Source organism: Pleurodeles waltl, chromosome 2_2 (genome assembly GCF_031143425.1).
Source record: "Pleurodeles waltl isolate 20211129_DDA chromosome 2_2, aPleWal1.hap1.20221129, whole genome shotgun sequence".
NCBI lineage: Eukaryota > Metazoa > Chordata > Amphibia > Caudata > Salamandridae > Pleurodeles > Pleurodeles waltl.
Window position 1 is genome coordinate 471,035,105 of NC_090439.1, and position 21,824 is coordinate 471,056,928.

The 21,824-nt window shown below is 41.6% G+C and overlaps 1 protein-coding gene across 3 annotated transcripts in view; it reads left to right on the plus strand.

The window, feature by feature from the left end:
* Nucleotides 1–21,824, plus strand: part of MYOM1 (myomesin 1) — a 650,420-nt gene that overhangs the window by 318,416 nt on the left and 310,180 nt on the right. For all 3 annotated transcript variants that reach the window (XM_069219961.1, XM_069219960.1, XM_069219962.1), the window contains 6 exons: nt 3,945–4,012; nt 5,467–5,580; nt 11,127–11,214; nt 16,182–16,220; nt 16,311–16,416; nt 19,229–19,392. In XM_069219961.1, the coding sequence (XP_069076062.1) occupies nt 3,945–4,012; nt 5,467–5,580; nt 11,127–11,214; nt 16,182–16,220; nt 16,311–16,416; nt 19,229–19,392 (579 nt within the window). The remainder of the gene's footprint in view (nt 1–3,944; nt 4,013–5,466; nt 5,581–11,126; nt 11,215–16,181; nt 16,221–16,310; nt 16,417–19,228; nt 19,393–21,824) is intronic.

The window sequence follows — 21,824 nt, forward strand, 5'->3', positions numbered from 1 at the left end:
ACTGCAAGATTGACATAGACACATCACTCAGTTACACCGCTCATCTCACTGTTGCAGCATGAATCAAGGTACTGTATTCAGCGGGCCTAAGTGGCTTCTGTATCCTGCCCGCGCTTCATCATGGTCAGACTGAACTCTTGACTTTGCCCCGGTCCAGTGCAACCACATAACTCCCATTGGCACCTATTGTTTCTAAGCACTACAGACATTTTTATTCTTTAAAAATTCATATCCCGACTTCTACTTAATGAAGTATTGTCATTTTGGTCTTGATTTATTTATAAACTCATTATCTATTTTCCTAACCTGGCGTGGAGACTTGGTATGTTTTTTTTTTATTGTGGTACTGTGTGTTGTGTTGCACAAATATTTTACACATTGCCTCTTAGGTTAAGCCTGACTGCCATATGTCAAGTTACCAGAGGGTGAGCACATGTTAATTTATGGTGTGTATCTGACCTACCCTGACTAGAATTGTGGTTCCTGCTTGGACAGGGGGCATATCTCTGGCAACCAGAAACCCAATTTCTAACCGGTGCACTACTTATATTTTTACGCCTTCTCTTTTGTCATTTTTCTGCTGCGGAGCTCCTCCAGTGTAGTTAATATTGTGTGAATGGAAAGGATAGCAGCTGTTGGTTCAGTGCTTAATTTGGAGGGAAAAAAAGTACGTGTGAGGGCCCTTCTCAGGAGGCTGCTGCAGCTTGCACTATCCATTGCCACTGCCAGTGCTGCCAATGACAGTACCAGCACAATTATTAACCATCAAGCGCCTACAAGTGTGACAAGGCAGACTATTCCAGGTCACTTAAAGTTATGATAATGGCGTGGGTGGCATGTGTTAGTCATTGTTATTATATATTAAATTATAAAGCAACTGTTGTTGTGCTCATTTAAAAATTAGAAAGACTGCAACTCCGTGTGGCAGACTGTTATAAGCGCTAGTGTTGATAATTAAGTGCCGATGTGGAGCATCGGAAACCATTAGCTCAAATGAAGCACTATGTCGGTCCAGGTGTTAGTCAATATTGGTAGCCTCTCTGGAGGTAGGAAACCAACTGAAACCTCAAGCAAGGCTCAAGCCAGACGCCTGGAACCTCAAGTTCATAATGAGCCGAGCTCCATGTGGCTTCTGCAGGCCACTAACGATTTAAACTCAAGCACCAAGGATTTAAGACAAAGCATAGGAAGAAGATATCCACCTACTGAATGAATTGTACAAAGTGAAACCAGAAAGCCTGGGATCAATCTTGGGGTCCCTGTTTTTAACAAGTGATATAAACTTAAGCAAATATTTTATTTCACAAACCCTCTTTTTTTATTATCACATTTGAAAGACAAGAGTTCACAATGTGATCTGTACAAAAAAATCTTGTGTTTGAATGATTAGACCATAATGTTGCTTGATCTGTAGATGAAATCCCAGCCACATATAGGGTACACCTGACAACTGACTCACCTCTTTAGTTCTCCAATGGTGTTGTCATTTGGGCGAGGGGCAAGAATGTTTCCATGTATAAAAACTATGGTTCTCATTTACAAGGTGTTTGCGCAGAGCAGCGTCACAAGGAATCTTGCTGCGCTGCCCTGCATCAAAAGAAAAGGACAGGAATGTGCTGTATCTGCTAGATACAGCACATCCCTTTCCTTTTCACCTGGTCTGGCACACAGTGGGCTACCATGCTGTAATGCAGGCACCCTTGCTGTGTTGCAGGGATGATTGATTTTCGTGCAGGAAGGGACACCTTCCTGCACAAAAACAATCACAAGAGGTGTTTTCCTTTTGCTATGTATGCTGCAGAATGAAGGTCACATAGAAAAAGGCAAACTAAAGGTATTTCCCCCTGCTGCATCTCCCTTATGCCTCCCCTGAGGTGGTGTAGGCTTTTGACGCAGTCCCAGGTTTACCAACCCTTGTAAATCTGGGAATGTATCAAGTGCCATGGGTTACGTGGGAACACCCACTGAAACACCCATGGCATGCCTCCCTGCAGCAGAGTGAGGCAACACATTGCCTCAGTCCATATTTACAAGGCCCTGAAAAGCCACTCAGGGTGGCTTTATGTGGCCTTGTAAATATGGCCCTGCAATGTGCAGTTCCAGAAAATCACTAAAAGTAACATTCCAGCAGCGCAAAGGGGCTTGTAAATAACCTGATGTATTAAGATGAAGTGTTTCTACGTGTTAACTAAATACACATTTTTAATTATTGAAGAGACTGTATCATATTTTTACTTGAAGTTTGTCACATGATTTACGTGCCAAATATTTTCAAGGCTCAGCGTGAGTTAGGGCTCTTAAAATAAAGTCAGACTATCTGCTTGGCTCTGTCTGGGCTATCCCTGGTAATTTGTTGACTCACCCCAATGTCGGTGAAGATCCTGGAGTCCATGCACAGTCTTTGGCTATGTCTGAGTGCAGAAAACATAGATCTATCCGTAGTGGCTCTAAACCCAAATTTGCTTTTGTCCCCAAGAAACCTCTAGTCATTTGTATGCATTGGTCTTGTCCTACTTTATATAAAACTAAAAGATATGAGAATAATTGGAGGTTAGTCCCTTAATATTCTCCAACAAGCGAATTACACTTTCAATTCACATTTCTTCAGTTAAAACTTTACACATGTTAGTTAAAGACTTGGTCTCCTTGTTTAAGGAAAGTCATGAGCACACTGGATAGTTGAATGCCTTGAACCCGAATTGCCGTAAGTATACTTACCACGCTTCCTAGCTTTCAGCCATTTCATCCACTCTGTGGCAACATTTGCATTGGCTCTCTGAATGTCAGGTTTCATTTTGAGTCATTTACCCTGGCATAATCGGATCCACTCTATTTTGTGCGACTTATCCATCCATTCTACCAGTCCCCTTGCATTTTGAGATCCAAAGTAAATAACCTTCTGCAAATACAACATTGTTGTCTGTTTCATAGCTTTAAGGTTGTTGTAAGGTCATGTTTTTTCCATGAATCTTTTATAACTGACGTATGTGTAATTTGGGTATGATTCACAAAGCCTGAACATCCACATTATGCCTGTGGAGGTGTCATATATGTGAGCCAAAATGTATGCTAACTACAGATAACTTCTGTAGTCATGCACTCACTATGGACATGTAGCTGTTAAAGCTCCCATAGGAGTGGTAGATGAGTGATTAGGGAAAAGCAATGGAAATGAGGTGAACAGTCATAAAGATATAGTTTGTGGCTATTCTAAGGCCTAAATTAAGAAACAGTTTCACTGCACAATGATGTCATATATGATGGTGTTGACTGGTCTCTGAATAGCCACTTCCTTTTTATTTTGCCAGATAAACAATCAGCCATGGATCAGATTTGGAGCTCAATAAAATAAGGTGGTTCTGTGATGTACAGTGGTTTTACTGCTTCATCCTTTTGATTCCCTGAATTCCTTAGTCCAAGGTACCTGCTCTTTCCCACCTTGAGGGTCACTAACCTATCTATTTCACCTCTACCTAGCTTTCCCCTGTGCCCTGTTTGCCCCAGTAGGTGCACCTGAGTATGTAAACGTAGAAATTCCTTGTTTAAGTTATATCCAGTACTTATGTTCATTATACCATCAAATGCCCAGTTAGGGTCTCTATTTTTCAATAATACACGGTCTAACAACCATCTATGTAATGGAGTTAGTTGAGTCAATTGGCCACTGTTTGTGGTCCTTGTAGGTCCATAAACATTGGAAGTCAGCCTGGATCATGTCAGGTCACCTCTGTTTCCTAATTATTTTTTCCACTCATGCAACAAGGAGGAAGAAACTGTGCTGTATACTTTTCAGACATATGTTTTGTTAGAAGAGGCTTATTCATGCACAAATGTACTTACCAAACAGAGAACTGCTTTATTATAAAAACACAAAAGAAATATATTTGCACCTCAGTTATGTAGCCCTTCTGCCTTTGTATAAATTATTTGTTTGCCTTTCCTAGGTCCTCACTTTGTCGAGTACCTTGGATGGGAAGTGACCACAGAATGCAATGTACTGTTGAAATGCAAGGTAAAGAGAGTCAATAATCAATTTGGCTAGACAGTGGAACATAATGTAATCTATCTTCCTTCTAACGATCAGTATATTAAGATGCACCAAGAAAGCGTACTTGTTATGATTTATGAGACAAATTGTAGCTTTAGGACTGGAGGTCCCTAAAATCCTTGTCTTGCATGGATTACCCAGGTTTTAGTCGACAATGCCTGCATTGTTGTAGGCAAACCAATCTCTTAATGTAGAACCAGCGGGAACTGCATTATAATAAGCAACTCTTTTTCCTGAATTTGGTTACACTCAGTTGTTGTCACCAGAATCATTCATTATGGTGACTCTTTATCCATCAACCAACAGGTTGCAGAAGACATCAGTTCTACAAGGTCTCCATGACCTCCTTAAGCTTTCGTGCTCTACCATGTACGCTTGTGATCACCTGCTTGTTAGAATATCTGCACATTTTCCCTGCTTTCTGCCACAGTCTGTTAAACGTTTCATTTCTGCTGCTTCCGTACTGAAAGAAAAACTTTGTGTCATTTTTGTTCTACCTCTGTGGTTTTAACTTAATCCCGTCTACACACCAAATAAGTGTCACTAGACTGTGCCTCTAGAGGTCTCTCCTTTCACGGTGTTATAGCCTACCAGTTATAGTCCACTGTCACGTTTCATCTCTGTCAAACTGGGTCCACAGTGACCAATCATGTAACCTAAATTAAATATAGAGGGCACCTCTGTGTGTCCTGGCAGCTTGGGGAGATGTAATTAGAGATGTCCAAGCAGAACAAGAAGAAACCGACAAAGGGAGGTGATAAATGTTTCTACTTGTGTTTGCCTCTGTGTTACTTACGGTGTACTAATGAAATAATTAAGAAAATCACCACAAATTTCACACATGATTGAGTTTAAAAAAAAAATGTTTTTAGTTATCAGATTGGAAGTACATGTATACATAAGGTGAATATTGTATTCAAGTGCAATTTACAAAATGTGTTGAATGATTATTTAAAATAGTTTTCCTTTAGAGAAGACCAGTGCAATCATGGCCTAGTTTAGAATGGAAGGTGTGACTTTTTCGTGCTACAGTGGAGAGATTGACTTTTGCTTACTAATTTTTAACTTGAGGAAACAGCAAGAGTCACTTTAGAGGATCAAAATGCATTAGTATGGCCAGCACTTTTTCGGATTGCTCATGAATAATTTCTTGAAAAGTGGCATGATTTATATCATTATTTCATGAATACCCTTTGTTAGAATTAAAGTGTACTAATGTTGCCACTTTTTTAAAAGGCAAATGTTTTCCTTCACATGTTAATTCCATTTTTACTATAAATGTATGTTATCTGACTCGTCCCTTATTTTGATCTCACTAAAAAGGTCTCTATCAAGAATTTCTTTCTCAGGGCTGCTTATGGGGTTAGGTATCATAAAATATTGTCTGTCTACTAAATAAATCGTTTTCATTGTTTTAGGTAGCAAATATTAAGAAAGAAACCAATATCGTTTGGTACAAGGATGAGCGGGATATTATGATTGATGAGAAGCACGACTTCAAGGACGGCGTCTGTACTCTGCTGATCTCAGAGGTAACATGCATTTCTTGATATGTTATAAATTTGATGTTTCATGCTTGGCTGAAGGAAGTCAAAGCTGTCTAAGTGCACACAATATGCATACAATTCCTACGATAGGGACATCACACCTCTGTTCATCCAACACATTACACTTTGTTCTAGTAATGGGAGGGTGCATTGAGGGCAGAAGCCGGGCAGAGGCATGTGATTAGGGCATGCGCTTCTGTAACATATGGCAATGCAACAGCTTTAGGGCCTCCTCGGGTTCTGTAAATAACTACAAAAGGCATAACAATGTTTTTTCAGTGCATAGGGAGCAATTCAAGAAGCAAAGTAATATTTTGCTTTGAGCACTGAAAATACTCTCACCATTCCAGCATGAAGTATGTGGGGTGTGGAGGAGCTGTCTGACTCTGGAAGTAAGGCCAGGTTTTTGGAATTCTTCCTTAAACATCTAAAGGTGCTCCAATCTACCCAGATCCTAATGCCTAGTGCTGACTAATAGAGATCCTATCATGTGTTTCATCAATGTTTTAAACATTTTTAGAATCATCATGACTTACATTTCCTGTGCCACTTTATCATCAAGGAACAATGAAATTGTCCATTTCCTGCCTACTAGACACAGCAGATCCGATCATCGCCTACAACTTTGATGTAGCTGAAGCTAGTGAATGCTCACCCAATGACCCTTTTGTTGACTTTCCTGCTTTGCAGCTGGAGGCGCAGAGCACAGTACATTTTAAACCTATAATCATACATCTTGGCAAATGATATGAACCACTAAAATACTACAGTTTGTCCTTGCTCATGACATCTCGACTCATGAATCCTCCATGCTGACTACTTTTACTCCTGCTATCTCAGCACTAAGTTTTAATCAAGTTACTATTTGTTCTTTGCAGTCTGATAAACGAGGATGTTTTTTTTAATTCAGAAAACCCAGGGCCTCTAGTTATGGAAATACTTTTTCACTGCAGGATGCATACTATTTGTAATCTATGTAGAAGCTTTGGGAATTTGAACACTCACTTAAGTACTATATATGTAAAACGATTCCACTTCTAAAAGGGCTCTGGTTTTAAGTATTCACCAGTTTAAGTTAGCTTGATCTTTACAAAGTTATTTCATGTACAACTTTCCCCTGACTTCGATTTAGGGATTATTACTATTGTTTGTCTGTAACCTCCATGATGTTAAAGGCTCCTATACCTAGAAGGCGCTTTGAAAATACATTTTCTGCAGCTGTTGCATTTTAAGTAGCACCCTGTGATACATCCGGACCCTGCACCCCTGGTGCACCACGGAGTTCCATGTGAAACACCTTTCAAGTTTGAAAGATCTAGAACAGGAAGGCTAAATTCATAACCTGTTTTCAGGATACCACTGACTGAAAATGTGTTCCATTCATATGAATTGTATGTAAATGTATCTATGGAGATGCCTTTAACTAAAACTGGGCACCTGTGATCTAGAAAGATCCCTCTGTTGTGCGATGTACTGCTTCCACTCTAATACCTTCGCTTCTCATCTTGTCTCCTGTGAAGCTGTGTGTGTATTTTTACTTACCCAGCACTTGGTAGCATACTACATGGTCACTGGCGCTAGAAGTAGAGGTTTGAGGGGTGAGGCAGCACCCCTATAAAACCTGAAAGTGTTTAGACAGAGAACCCACAAGGGAGCCACTATACCTTTAGTGCGATTACCTTATTGGCCAGAACTCCCACTCTAAAAACTATTCCAGCACCACTGTGCATGACTTCTTGGGACATTCACAGATATAAATCAATGTATATACCGAAGGAACCAACAGTGATAAACAGAGCATTAAACTCGAGCAAAGACTCAAAGATGTTGTATTTGATGCACCAACAATATATTTAACAGTGTGCTAGCTCGATGAGGTTCATTTTGTGGCTAGTTGTTGCCTGAATGATTCACACGAGTAAGTCCCTTGCCAACAGTAGTCTAGCACGCCATAGTATTTTCTGCCATTTTTTATCATCCTTCTGCCATTTTCCCTTTCAGAAAGGAAGCAATATTGCCCATGCATGTGTGGAAATGAGATGTTGGAGCTCCCACACTTCTTAAGTGTGTAGAGAATGAAACGGCTAAGATGGGTGATGAGTACACCACATTCCCTTTACCAGCTCTGGTTTCAGAATGCATAAGCAGAGGTTTGGCAACTATCCACACTGCAATAACCCCCATCTGGCAGCTTTAGAGCCCTGATCCAAATTATGACCCTACGAATGCTGATGACAGTGGTGTGTCATCGTCATGGGCCCGACAGTCAGCACCGAGGCACTCCGATGATTCCACAAAGGATAGACATAAAGGTTCACACATCCAGGAGACATGGATGACCCCTTTGGGACTCCACAGTCATCTTTTATTTATGAAGCATAACATAGTTCATGGACACCCAAAGATGATGGGCCTACGTGAAAGAAAACAGAAACTTTCCAAAGGAATGTCTCAGACTCTAGCCTCCATGAGAGTGTGATCTGATTCTCGAATAAAGATTGTAGCTCTATTAGTTAGCACAGTTTGAAACCTCCTATATCCATATAGATCTTCAGTGTTCATGGTACCACCTGTTTCTGTTTCCTTCCTGCCCAATGTTTGGATTTAGAACTATAGTGGATCAGGGATGTCAATTTAAACGTCAATTGAACTGCCATTGTTGGCACATATTCTAGTGCCTTAAAAAAGAAAATTACCCACTGGGCAGAAGCTACTTACTAAAATGTTGTTGCTATAATTATTTCACCTGGTGAAACACGAGGAGGTGACGTCACCCCTAAAGAAGAGGGGTACGAAAAACTAATGAAGATAATCCTCTTAATTAGAAAGCAGAGAACGTTGGGAAACATCACAGGTTTTTTATTTTTTAAATATCCTTAAATTATTTAAATGTGGAGACGTCTTATTTGCCTGCCACAAAATGCATTAACTTTTTTGTGGGTAAATATATTAATTTAATAACATGGTGTAGACTGACATTTTTTACAGCGATTATTTTTTTTCCACAAAAGGGGCTGTGCGAGCCATGCTTTGCCATCATCCCCCTTTTGTGTGGTTTTTTGTATTACAATTACGTCCAGCAGTACAAAAGCTATCTTTTTTTAAACTGCAGTTAATCTTTTTTAAATATAAATGCAATGTCTGATATATAATAGATTCAGGGTCTAGTTCTCTCACTGCAAATACGCAACAGTTAAAAGTTAAATATTCGCTTAGATATGCTCAGAAGTGTGAATTGTACTTTCTACATTTCCAGGTAACTGACAAATGCTGTCTTCTCAGCGGCACTGAGAATAACATCAGAGTAATTTATAAAAGGCGAATCCTGTCACTGAACCTCCTTTCCATCATTTCTTAAATTATGCATGTGGCACATTGCTTTCAGAGAGACCACAGCTGGTCAAAGAACAAGACAGTCATTAGCTTCAGTCTCTACCTTTATATAGAAGCCAAAAGAGCAAGAAGAGTAGCCGTAAGGAAGGGAGCAACACAAGCCCGCGCTGCGCAGAGGGACCCCCATCCCTTCATGGGGGTCCCAGCCCCCCAGGGGACCCCCATTCAGACCGAGGCCAATGAATATCTGTAAGATATGAGGGGCTCATATTCTGCACGGTTGCCCGTTCATTGAGCATTACGTCACAGGCCATAAGCATGTGCCATACGCAAAACTATGCCACCCCCGCATACTGTGGTAAGGACCCCTGAGTATTCAATATCTCACTGACATCCATAGGCCCTGGGCTGAATGCCGTCCTCAGATGGGTGGGCCCGCACTGTAGAAGCCTGTGTTACACTGCAGCCGTAAACTATATTGTTGGATGACAACAGCTGCAAGAGGGATAATATTATGGATATAGAGCTGAACAGATCCCCAGCATAGCTTGCTGTTCCGGGTGGCTCAGCTCTTGGACCTCGCTTCTGATGATGCATGAGACATTACCCTTTGAAGCTGTGGCCAGAATCAATAATAGAAGGACTCTTACTAATAATCGTAAGGCCTGGAGAAAGTTCCTGGCACTGCACTGAGGCAGGTCTCACAGCATCCATGTCGTAGGGGGTGCTACCCAGGGCTGAGGATTCACTTGTGGCAGTTCATTTCCTGAATGGGCAAATTCGCACTGAGACTCAATTAAACCCCTTGAAGACAACCAAGGCTGAATGCTTCACAACAAGAGAAGAAAGACACACAGTAGGAAGAGGTCCTGATCTAGTGACTATGATAGACAGCGAGGGCTGCAGCAGGGCAAATACCTAGCACTCCACTGCACTGAATGAGGCATCCGTGAAGAAAATGTACACCTCTCTGACCAGAAGAAACAGAATACTGAAAGGATTTAAGGAAATCATGTCAAGGCCAGGCGTTCCATTGTCTTCACTGGTGTTCCACATTAAGTTAACTGGATACGTCTCTGATTGGCCAACTGAGCACAGCTTTTGAAAAAGCAGAGATTTTCTAAGCTCCATTGTTTTAAGCCAATGCTGCTATAGAAAATGGAAGCCAAACAGTAGGGTTTAGAGCTCAGCGCCTCAGGCACAAAGCAATCCTTAGTACTCTGGAGAAATACATTTCCTGTCATTAAGAAAAGGTTGATGAACCAGCCCAAGGAGATGAAAGGGCAACCCTTAGAAAAACACTTTGTACAAAAGAAGCTAGGAATGTCTGACGTTTCTCAGTAACCTCAGTACTATCTGAAAAAGCTCACAAATCTGCAGGAAAGAAGACTGTTCGCTCTAGCCAGAAGCGAACAATGCCCGATTGGAACATGGCTCTAAAAAGAGAAAACTAACAGGATCTGAAACCTGCTATGTGGGTAGAAAGAAGATCCAACACACTTCATCCTGTTCTTCTCCCATACCATCCAAGAACAGAAAAAACGATCAGACAGTTTAATGAGATGGTCAGCAAGGAGACAGATGAGTTCAATTCTGTTTATTTTGTGACAATTATGAATCCACAGCCAGGGAAGTGGCTCAAAATCTGGGAAAGAGCTGGCAAACTCTTTGCTAGTAGAGTTGAATAATATGGAGCTGAGAGGAGTGCCGCAAGTGAAGAAGCAATTTAGTTATGTAGCAAGCAATCCACCCAGGAAAAGACACTGGCACAATGTCCTTTTTTTTCTTAGGAATATGAAGCTATTTTATGAACCTAAGAAGTCCACCTTCTACTTTCATCTTTTTAAACTGTTTAATTGTTTTACTGCATGCATTTGTTTATGTATTGTCTGAAAGCGCGAAAGGCCAGAGGTCAAAAACACATCAAATATTTTTCTAATTTCTTGTAAGCTCTGTAGTTTAGAATGCGACCTTTATGAAATAGCTTGACCATCTCTGTTCTTCTATCCCCTATATCTCTCCATCACTCCACCACTTTGAGATCAGTTTTGGTTCATGCTGAAAACGTCTGCTGATGGTGGGATCAAATAGAGAGATGATAACAAGTACATTGTTAGAATGCTGTGAAAGGCCTGATGAGAAGCTGTAGGTCTTTATAACCACCCTCAAAAATATGTTTTAAAAAACTCTTTTTACAGTTTTCCAAGAAGGATACTGGGGTTTATGAAGTGATCCTCAAGGATGACCGAGGGAAAGACAAGAGTATTTTGAAACTGGTGGATGCAGGTAAGGAAAGCTGGCAATACAGCCACATGATTTAAGAGAGATGAAGAAACAAGATCCAGTGTAAATTAAATTTGAATTGACCAAATTCCTCAAATAGCCAATCAGTTCATTTGGTGAATGCAGTTTGTTTGGTATGATCCGTTGCAGTTGCCATTTCAAGCGGTAAGCATGAGGCCAACTAGTGAACTTGATTGATTCCTTAGAAAGGCAATGAACGTCGATCCCGGCCATTCAAATTAAGTATTACAAGCAATGACCAATGTGCCATCAGATACACTAAGGCCTTGGTTACGAGAGGGTCGTTTTTCTCATTCTGGGGACAATAAATGTTTGTGCATGAAACAGGATTACAAATCAGGCGCAGATTACACATGGTGCAGGAGATTTCCCCTGTGATTTCCAACAGCAAATTCCACACAGTGCCATTTTGCACATTCCGAACTAGGTTAATTAGTGAACAGTTTGCACTTAATTTCCCATTCCAGGTATCACACTTGGAATCAGATGTAATATGTCAGTGTATGATTCTCTAGCTTATATAAGAAGCATTTGCAATAAAATAGGTCTCGCATTTGCTTGAGTTACAGCTATTGGCATTGTAAATGCATAACTGGACTTTTCTTGCCACATAAATTGGTCAACCCTGCTGCATAATTTGGTCCTCTCTGCCACATAATTCCAGCTGATCGTTGCAAAAGTGGAAAAGGGAAACATTATCCGGAGTCTTACATATCTCAAAAATACAGTAAGTGATTTAGGGCCAGATGTAGGTGGGTTTCCTTTTGCGAGGTGCAAATTGCGAGTCCCAGCGACTCGCAATTTGCACCTCACAAAAGGAAATGCAGAAAGGTGTCTCAGACACCTTCTGCGACTCGCTATGGGGTCGCAAAGACCCACCTCATAAATATTTATGAGGTGGGTCGCAGTTTGCGACCCCATAGCGAGTCTAGGCACTCACGGGGATGGTGGCCTGCTGGAGACAGCAGACCTCCATGTCCGTCACTGCTTTGCAATAAAGCAGTTTTTTTTTTTCTCTTTGCAGCCCGTTTTCCTTAAAGGAAAACGAGCTGCAAATAGAAAAAATACTGAACCATTTTGTTTCGGTTTTTTTCAGAGTAGGCAGTGGTCCATAGGACCACTGCCTGCTCTGAAAAAATATTATTGTGAACATTCACAAAGGGGAAGGGGTCCCATGGGGACCCCTTCCCGTTTGCGAATGAGTTACCATCCACTTCAAGTGGATGGTAACTGCGAGTTGATTTGCAACCGCTTTCGCGGTCACAAATCAACTCTACATCGCGGTGCAACTCGCAAATAGGAAGGGAACACCCCTTCCTATTTGCGAGTCTGAAACACATTTTGCGAGTCGGTACCGACTCGCAATATGTGTTTCTGCCTCGTGTGAGGGCATTTGCGCCTCGCAAACGGCGTTTTTCGCCGTTTGCGAGGCGCTAATGCCTTCCTACATCTGGCCCCTAATCCATAAATGCACAATGTGAAAAACTTAAATAAGTGCAGGGCAGGGAATTCAAGAAAACATAAATCGTTTGCCTCCTCCCTCTCAGAAATCATGTTTACAAGTTTAGTTTTTATCAAAATCAATCCCCCAGAAATGTCAGCGTTTACATTTTACTTAATAAATCACTTTCACGGATTTTGTAAGTTGGCCTGGTCTTAATAAAATAAAGAGCAACTTAAACATAAAAGAAATTCTACTTTCTGTAAAGCTTTATCAAAAAATGCATGTATTCTACCATGTGGTGTTTGCACTGTTGAACTGTTTCATGCCATTGTGAATATAATCAGAGTTTCAAAGTGGGTAGTGTGTGCATTATTTTAGTAATGGCTGGTGTAATTCAAATTAACCATTGTATGATATGGCGCAATGGGAAAGGACATGTTGGGGTGTGCACGTAAAATAAAATGAGTTAGAGCTATTAGTGTTGCAAATTCCTCACTGGACTTTTCTTGCCACGTAGTGGGGGAGAAGGGGCAGGAAAGAAATAGTGATGGGGTGAGAGGCTGTATTGTACAGTGGGCAGTCTATCAGTTACTTGTAATTTTTTATTTTGTTTTTCAGTCATGCTGATGGCGCTTTCAGGTTTTTTACAGAGGTAACTGGATCAGCAGTCCCTCTGTATAAAACTTGAAAATGCCTTAGAGGCAGGAAACAAAAAAAAATTGTCTGTCCAACAGAAAAAAACAATCCAGGCATAATTAAACTGTACTTGTCTGGTGCACCTCAGCCAAGAACAGGAAGTGACATATTTGCTACGAAACCAGTTAGGGGGTAGCAAAACAAGAGTGACACTGCCTTCAACCTATGGTAAGCGACAGGCGGGAGGAAAGTCCTTTACTCATGCCAGCAGGTCTTGCAGACAGCGCATGCACACTGTCTAGGCTCGACCTAAAAATGTGACTATAAAACAGAGAAGCTACTGTTCAATATAGCTAAATGACATGGGGTATCATTTTAGCTAGCGAGCTGTAGTAACTGCAATGAACCCCTTTTCTGTACTCTGCAACTCCTGCACTGACTACAGACCTGCAATTAAGTGTGATTCTTTATCTTCTGCTCATTTTAGCAGTGGGTTGTTTGTGCCTGATAACAATTACCCGCTATTAACATAATTACATTTTTTATATAGATTTGTAAAATAAATCATACTGCTGTTCCAGGTGTCTACAGTTCATTTACTATTCTGGTCAAATATTCATCATAATATCTCAAAAAGTAAATATAAATTTTAGTGATCCTAATAATTTTTCGCTCTGGGTTCTTTACATCCAAACGACTTTGTAATGATAATTTTTTCAGAGGCAAATTTATTTTGATCAGACCCACATCGAAATCCGAAATTATAAAGTTTGTTCAGCAATGAAGAGCTTCCTTCAAGCATTTTGAATTCTCTGAATATGCCATTCACAAATCTCCATCATAGAATGTTATCCAATATTGTTCTTTAATATTACCGTTTGCTGTTGTCAACCATAACTCTTCCTCAAGTAAACCCTCTTTGATTAGGCATCAGTGTCCTAAATTCTTACCTAAGTATACTGGAAGTTCTAAGTTAATATAAATTCTGTTTCAGTTTTTGGTCTTTACTCAATTTTTATTAGAATACTTGTATCTTTTTCATATCCCATTTTATAATCGCAGTTTTTTCAAGCCCTTTTTTGAGCACTGTGGCCTCCGCCATTTCTAAGGATCAATTGACATACAGTAGTGTAGAACGCTGAGGGTTTCTATATGAATACCAAATGTGGTGTCCCAGATCAATAGTTCATGTTCTGGGTCCTATATATCATTATAGCCCCCTGCCAAAGGCTATACCAGTTGTTAAAATCCCTGAACACGAATTATAAGTCTGAGCTGCAGGTGAGAGCCTATAACAAGGGAGAGAACCTTTAACAACCAGTAGATCTCGTAGCATAGGGGCTATAAGGCTATTAGAACACTCCAGCCACTGATGGTATAATGCTCTCAATTAAAAAGGGAACATACATTCTGTCTGGGGCATCAGGAAAGTGTTTGGTCTGCCTGCAAAGCTACTCCTAAATGTTCTTTTGTTCAGAAGTGGGGATGGACAGCGGCTTTGACTATCTCTGTGGTCATGAAGACAAGTAGTGTTCCAGAATTCATACCTCATGTCAGGGATCCACCAAATGCTGTGACAGGCACCATATTGAGTTTTCTTCTGTTAGTAATTCTAAGTTCTTAAATAAAACTCATTCTGTGTGACTCATTTCATCAAGATTCTTGATTACAGTAAACTTGTATCATTCCAACATCCAAACACTAGTAATGTTGATCAACGTTATTACACTATTTCTTATTGCCTTTATATGTTTATGGTAGTTCTCTATTACATTTTCTGCTTATCATTTTTTATATAATCAGTTGATTTTAACAGATCAAATGTAGTGTTATTCCAATAGCCAAACGTCTCCTTGTTTACATGCATTACGTATTACTTCAAAAGGTTCACCACTGTTTGCAAACAACCCTTTTTTGCAAGGTTATACAGACCTTTAGGTTGCATTGGGGATTGGAGTGAATAATTAAGTATATCTTACAGACAGATAACACAGTGAGTTTTAAGTTTCATAGTCTTTTGGCAATAATGTTGTCAATTTGTCTAACCAAAACCGTGACAGAAACAACCTTCAGTTGTCTTGGCATAGCTTGGGAACCTATTTGTGCTATGTATGGATTTACTTAAAGAGATGTCTCACTGCAGGGGATCTCATGTCCTCACTTAGTTTATTTGATTTATGTGTTTGTCAGTGTCTTTTTGCTTTTCTTGTTATTTTTACAATGTGTTAGTAGCCTCACAGTGAAGACAAGCATAAGCAACACACTGTTTCTCACCAAGCGTCTGTGAGATTTTCTGTAATTGTCCTTTTGTGCTCTAATCAAGTCACTCTTAGGCCCATATTTATACTTTTTTAGTGCTGCATTTGCGTAATTTTTTTACGCTAAAGCGGCGTAAACTTACAAAATACAAGAGTATTTTGTAAGTCTGCCCCTGTTTTGCGTAAAAAAATGACAGAAATGCGGCACTAAAAAAGTATAAATATGGGCCTTAGTGTTTTGTCCCTTTTTGTAATCAAAAACAGGTACCGCGTGAGATTACTAGTATAGGTGTCAGTAGGTGAAAACCAAAGTGATAACCAAACAGTAGCTGTATTCATAAAGAGGTCTGTGCAGGACCTACTTATTCTTATTTGTCGACTCATGTTAACTTTATTGGGACACAGTTCAATCTTGTATTTAAGTGCCTGAGGAAGGTGACTTTGTCAATCTGTCCCATGCCTTTATCCCAGTGAACAAATGTATTGCATGATCGGATCCCAGTACAGAAAAAGAGTGTGTCCATTGATGTCAAGAGGACATGGGGAAGCGTAGTGAAAGATCACCTGTTCATGTGTAAATGTACAAACGTATACTTTTCATGTCTCCACAGCTTTTGCAGATTTAATGAGTGCTGTTTGCAAAAAGATAGGTAAGTGTTGCACAGTTAATGGGAGCACGTACTTGTATCTTTATAAATGTCCTTAGATTTGTCTAAAATGTGCCCTTTTGCATCTGTCAGCCGAATCTGCATCAGAACTTAAAATCCAGAGCACGGAAGAGGGAATCAGATTGTATTCCTTTGTGACTTACTACATCGATGATCTGAAAGTCAGCTGGACCCACAAGTAAGTCGGTTGACTAAGTGGCTTGCCATGGCTCACGGGGTGGGTGAGGTCCTGTGGCTGAACTACTGAATTTAACAGTGAACTCATGGGGAGTACTTGCTAAAAGAGATCACCCCTAATAATCTTTCACAAATCAGGCACGTTACTGCATTTATTGTACTAGAATTGAACTCATTGTTTGCTGCTTTCAGTATAACAGAGCAACATATACGTTTATACATTCACGCAGTTTGGCAGTAGACATAGTATGCAAGGCCCATCTAAGGCTGTCCAGTTTGGCAGTAGTATGCAAGGCCCATCTAAGACTGTCCAGTTTGGCAGTAGTATGCAAGGCCCATCTAAGACTGTCCGGTCTCTCTTTCTGCGCGAAAAGTGCCGAACGTACCCAATCTCCAACTTACCCTCAAACTGACATGACTTTTACGCAGAGTTAATTCTTCTCTACTGCTATGTTAGCCCTAAGTTATTAGCGTCACACCCCGGAAATTCCTAATTCTCAAAGGAAAAGGTTTTCTTTTTGGAAAAAAGAACTGGCAGGTATCTATTCTCTTCCCGTTGGAGCCAAACAAACCTGTCAGAGAATCTCTCCTCTGCAGGATGTATATTCAGAGCCTCCCTCTGCAGCCCAACATCAGTAGGCAGTAGTTTATATTTTACACTGTATGATTATTTATTATACGCCATTCATCTACAAACCAATTAGCATCAGAAATATTGTAAATATTATAACGAGTGCAGGAGTCATTGTACAATTTAAGGTAAAAGTTAGGCAAACTCCAACTATGTTTCCACACACATCCCTATACTAGTATTGTAAAACCTACTTAAATTGTCACTGCTGCTTAACAGCATGAGTGTGCTTGTCTTTAAGAATATGTTGTCACATAAAGCCTTCCTGTTTATGTTACTGATGGCAATCAGACCTGAAGTCAGACATTGGTATTTCATCATCCCCTCAAGCAACCACTCAGTGTGTTGTACCCCTGCTCCTACATCTGTAGTTAATATGCCTTTATTATGTGTTTTGTTCTATTAAGTGAAAATGGGTCAGCTCGTGATCAGCTCCTCTGTTATTACAAAAGCTACCTAACTATTCTTTTGTTTAAGTCAGTTATATACAGAAATGTACTGGTACTTTTCTTTATACGAGATAGAACACACAGGGCCTGATTCTAACTTTGGAGGACGGTGTTAAACCGTCCCAAAAGTGGCGGATATACCACCTACCGTATTACGAGTTCCATAGGATATAATGGACTCGTAATACGGTAGGTGGTATATCCGCCACTTTTGGGACGGTTTAACACCGTCCTCCAAAGTTAGAATCAGGCCCACAATGTTTTCTTGTAGCCACATGTCAGCTGCCACATTCATGAACACTGCATGCACCAGAGAATAGCAATTTTCCTTTTGTGCTTTTATTAGCATAAATTTCAGAAAAACATGGCAATCATGTACACATTTATTAGCTGAAGAATTTAACCTGCTTTCTAGACCCTGCACTCTTGCCTTCCTACATACATCACTATGCTCCTGGCCCCCTCTTTGCCCACAATAAAAGAGGCTAACAGCTTAATGACTCTATATGGCAGAATAGAGATGTGCCATTGCTTGTTGAGTGTGATAAATCATCCTTCTTAGTGTTGGAACATCTGTGCCGTCCATGCTTGAGGCCACTGATATCTGTGTGCCCAGTGTTTGCAGATGCACTATCCAGTATTAGAACATTGCAATATTGGGAGCTCCAGCGAACACAATGGAGTGCATTGGGGCTTCTAATGGCTGGAAGAAGCCCGGAGCTCCTACATTCCAATGTGTGTCTTTTACAGCAACATCTGTGACCAAAGAATTAAGGGCCATATGTACTACAGCGTTTTCCCATAGACACAGAATGGGAAAAACCCTTTGATACACCTGGCCCTAAGTCCTTTGTTTAGTCCCCTCAAGCTCTGTGAAGCCTTTATTTTATTTATTAGAACATTCTGCCCTCTTGTGGCAGAATGTTCTAATAGCCTTATAGCCGTTTGTAGTTGGGATATACCGACCATTAAAGTCCTGCTAAAGGCTCGAACCTTTAACGGCTGGTATAGCCTGGCTATAAGGCTAGGTTAGAACATTGGAATGTTGGGGCTCCATTGAAAACAGTGGCGTGCTCCAGGCTTCTAATGGCCGGTATAAGCCCAGAACTCCAACATTCAAGTGTTTTTGTTCACAACTGTGTTAGTATATCGGCATTAAAGTCCTGCTCCCTTGTTAAAGATGCTCGCCTCAACCTTAGCCTTTTAATGCTGGAGCGGGCCTTTATTGGCTGGTATAGCCCGCAACAGCGGGCTATAAGGCTATATTAGAACACTGGAATTTTGAGAGCTCCATTGAAGAAAGTGGAGTAGCTCCAGGCTTATAATGGCTGGTATAAGCCTGAAGTTCCAACATTCCAATGTTTGTCTTTCTGTTTCTCCCTTTTTTAATTTAGAACATTCTGCCCTTGGTGGGTGGAATGTTCTAATAGCCTTATAGGCTTTCTGCCTTGGGTTATACCGGTTGTTAAAGGCCTTCTCCCTTGCTATAGGCCCTCACCTGCAGCTCAAGCCTATCAGTCGGGTTCAGGGCCTTAAACAAGCAATAGAGCCCTCACCAGCTGGCTGCAAGACTATAATAGCATTTAATGCAAAAGATGTATTGGAACTTACTACGTGTAAACACTTTTATCTGACCAGCCTAGAGCGTCTAGCTGTTAAAATTGCACTAATAATCATTACAATCAACTAATGACTGAATAACAAAAAAATAAATGTTTCCTTTAATATTGCAGTGGAGACAAGATCAAGTACACAGATCGCCTGAAGAGTGGTGTGACCGGAGAGCAGATCTGGCTGCAGATTAACGAGCCGACGCCCAAAGACAAGGGGAAGTACACGCTCGATCTCTTCGATGGCAAAACCACACACACGCGAGCGCTGGACCTCTCTGGCCAAGGTAAAGCACTCGACATTCATAAGATGAACCCCTTTAATTAGGGATAAAATGGTAAGCTGTAAGGTGCAAATTTTCAAGATATTCACACACACAAATCATGTTCTTGATGATTTCTCAAGCCAGTACTTTATCCTCCCAGCTGACACATTTTGTGGTTGTGTTAGCAGCTAGTTTAAACAAGCACTAGCAAAGCGAATATAGCTCGCCTTTTGGTTTTTGCCAGTGTTTTTTGCTGATTCTCTACAGCATTTGCAAAAAGAAAATAAAATGACTAAGGCCAATGGTATCAATAAAATAAAAACTAAAAGCTCCTGGATGATGTACAAATGTACACGCAGGCCATGTTTTTCTTTTTAATGTACGGTTACAGAATGCTGGAGATCATGCTCAAAGCAGGTGATATATGTGTACTTGAATCCATGCAGAACTAGGAATACTATGAGGAATTCTGCACAGTTGCAGGAAGGTGCCACTGTTGGCATCGTTAGCCCCCACATTTTGCCTAATGTGATGCCAACTTTGATTGAAAGTGTGCTGGGATCCTGCTAACCAGGCCCCAGCACCAGTGTTCTTTCCCAAAATCTGTACCTTTGTTTCTGCAATTGGCACATCCATGGCACACAGATAAGTCCCTTGTAAAAGGTACCCATGGTACAAGGGCCCTGTGGTCAGGGAAGGTCCCCAAGGGCTGCAGCATGTATTATGCCACCCTATGGGACCCATCACCAAGCACATGTACACTGCCTTTGCAGCTTGTGTGTGCTGGTGGAGAGAAAAAGTCAAAGTCAACATGGCACCCCTCTCAGGGTGCCATGCCCCAAACCAGTGCTTGTGGCATAGGTAAGACACCCCCGTAGCAGGCATTACGGCCCTAAGGCAGGGTGCACTATGCCACAGGTGAGGGCATAGCTGCATGAGCAATATGCCAACAGCAGTGTCTAAGTCCATTCTTAGACATTGTAAGTGCAGTGTAGCCATATTGAGTACATGGTCTGGGAGTTTGTGGTTTACATATTCCACAGCTCCATAATGGCTCCACTGAGTCCTGGGAAGTTTGGTACCAAACTTCTCAGCACAATAAACCCACACTGATACTAGTGTGGGATTTATTGAAAAAAGCATCCAGAGGGCAACTTAGAGATGCCCCTCTATGTTAGCCAAACTGCTAGTGCAGGACCTCCCCCCTACAGGAACTGTAACACCTGGTGGCGAGCCTCAAAGGCACAAGCATTGTGTTACAGTACCCCAAGGCACCCCAGCTAGTGGAGATGCCCACCCCCCCGGAAAAAGCCCCACTGTTGGCGGCAAGTCTGTCAGGAAAATTAGGGAAAACGGAGGAGTGACCACCCCTAAGGTGTCCAGAGCTGAGTTGACGCCCTTCCTGCAGAATCCTCCATCTCGGTTTGGAGGACAGGGACTAATAGGATTAGGTTTGTGCCCTCCTCCCCAAAGGGAGTGGGCAAAAGGAGGGTGTAGCCACCCTCGGGATGGTAGTCTTTGGCTACTGCCCTCTGACCCCTGAAACGTCCCTAAATCTAGGATTTAAGGCCCTCCCTGAACCCAGCTCACCAGATTCCTGGCGACCTGACAAGAAGAAGAATGACTGCATAGCTGAACCCCCCCTGCAGAGAAGAACGAAGATGACAACTGATTTAACCCCAGCCCTACCGGCCTGTCTCCTGCTTCAAAGAACCTGCACAAGCACAGCGACTCATCCAGCGTGGCAAGCGACCTCTGCCAAGCTACAGAGGAATGCCCTGCACCCCAAAGGACCAAGAACTCCTGTGGACAGCGGTCCTGTCCAAGAAGAAACAACAACTAAGAACTCCAACCCCACTCCGAATGCTTGAGTCCTGACCACTCTGCACCCGATGACCATGTCCCATGTCCAGGTGACCCAACCAGCTACAGAGGATCCCCAGGCAGTTCTCAGCAAGTGCCCTCCATGGGTGGACCTCTCCACGCCTCCACGATGACACCTGCAGAGGGAATCGCGAGGACCCTGCTTACCACGAACGCTCGAGACAAAGATATCCAACGCCTAGAGACACACTGCACCCAAAGCCCCCAGGCCTTGGAGAACTCATCCTCCAGTGCAGCAACGTTCAGAAGGTGCCCTCCTCCCTGTCCAGCCAGTGGTTTGCCCAAGAGGACTGCAGATCTGAAACCGACTGCCCCCAGTCTCCATAGGATCCCACATTCATTTTGCCCACACTGTGACCTCTGTACCTGGCTGGCCCCAGGTTACTCGTGGAGAGTGTTTGGAGTTAACTTGAACCCCGACCTGTGGACTTCCTAACCCCTGTAAACTGGGACTGTAAGTGTTGTACTTACCTGCAAATCGATCTAACTTTTCTTCCTCCCAGAACTGTTTCTGATAATTGCACTGTCAAGTTTTACAACAGATTATTGCCAATATTTCAAAAACTGTA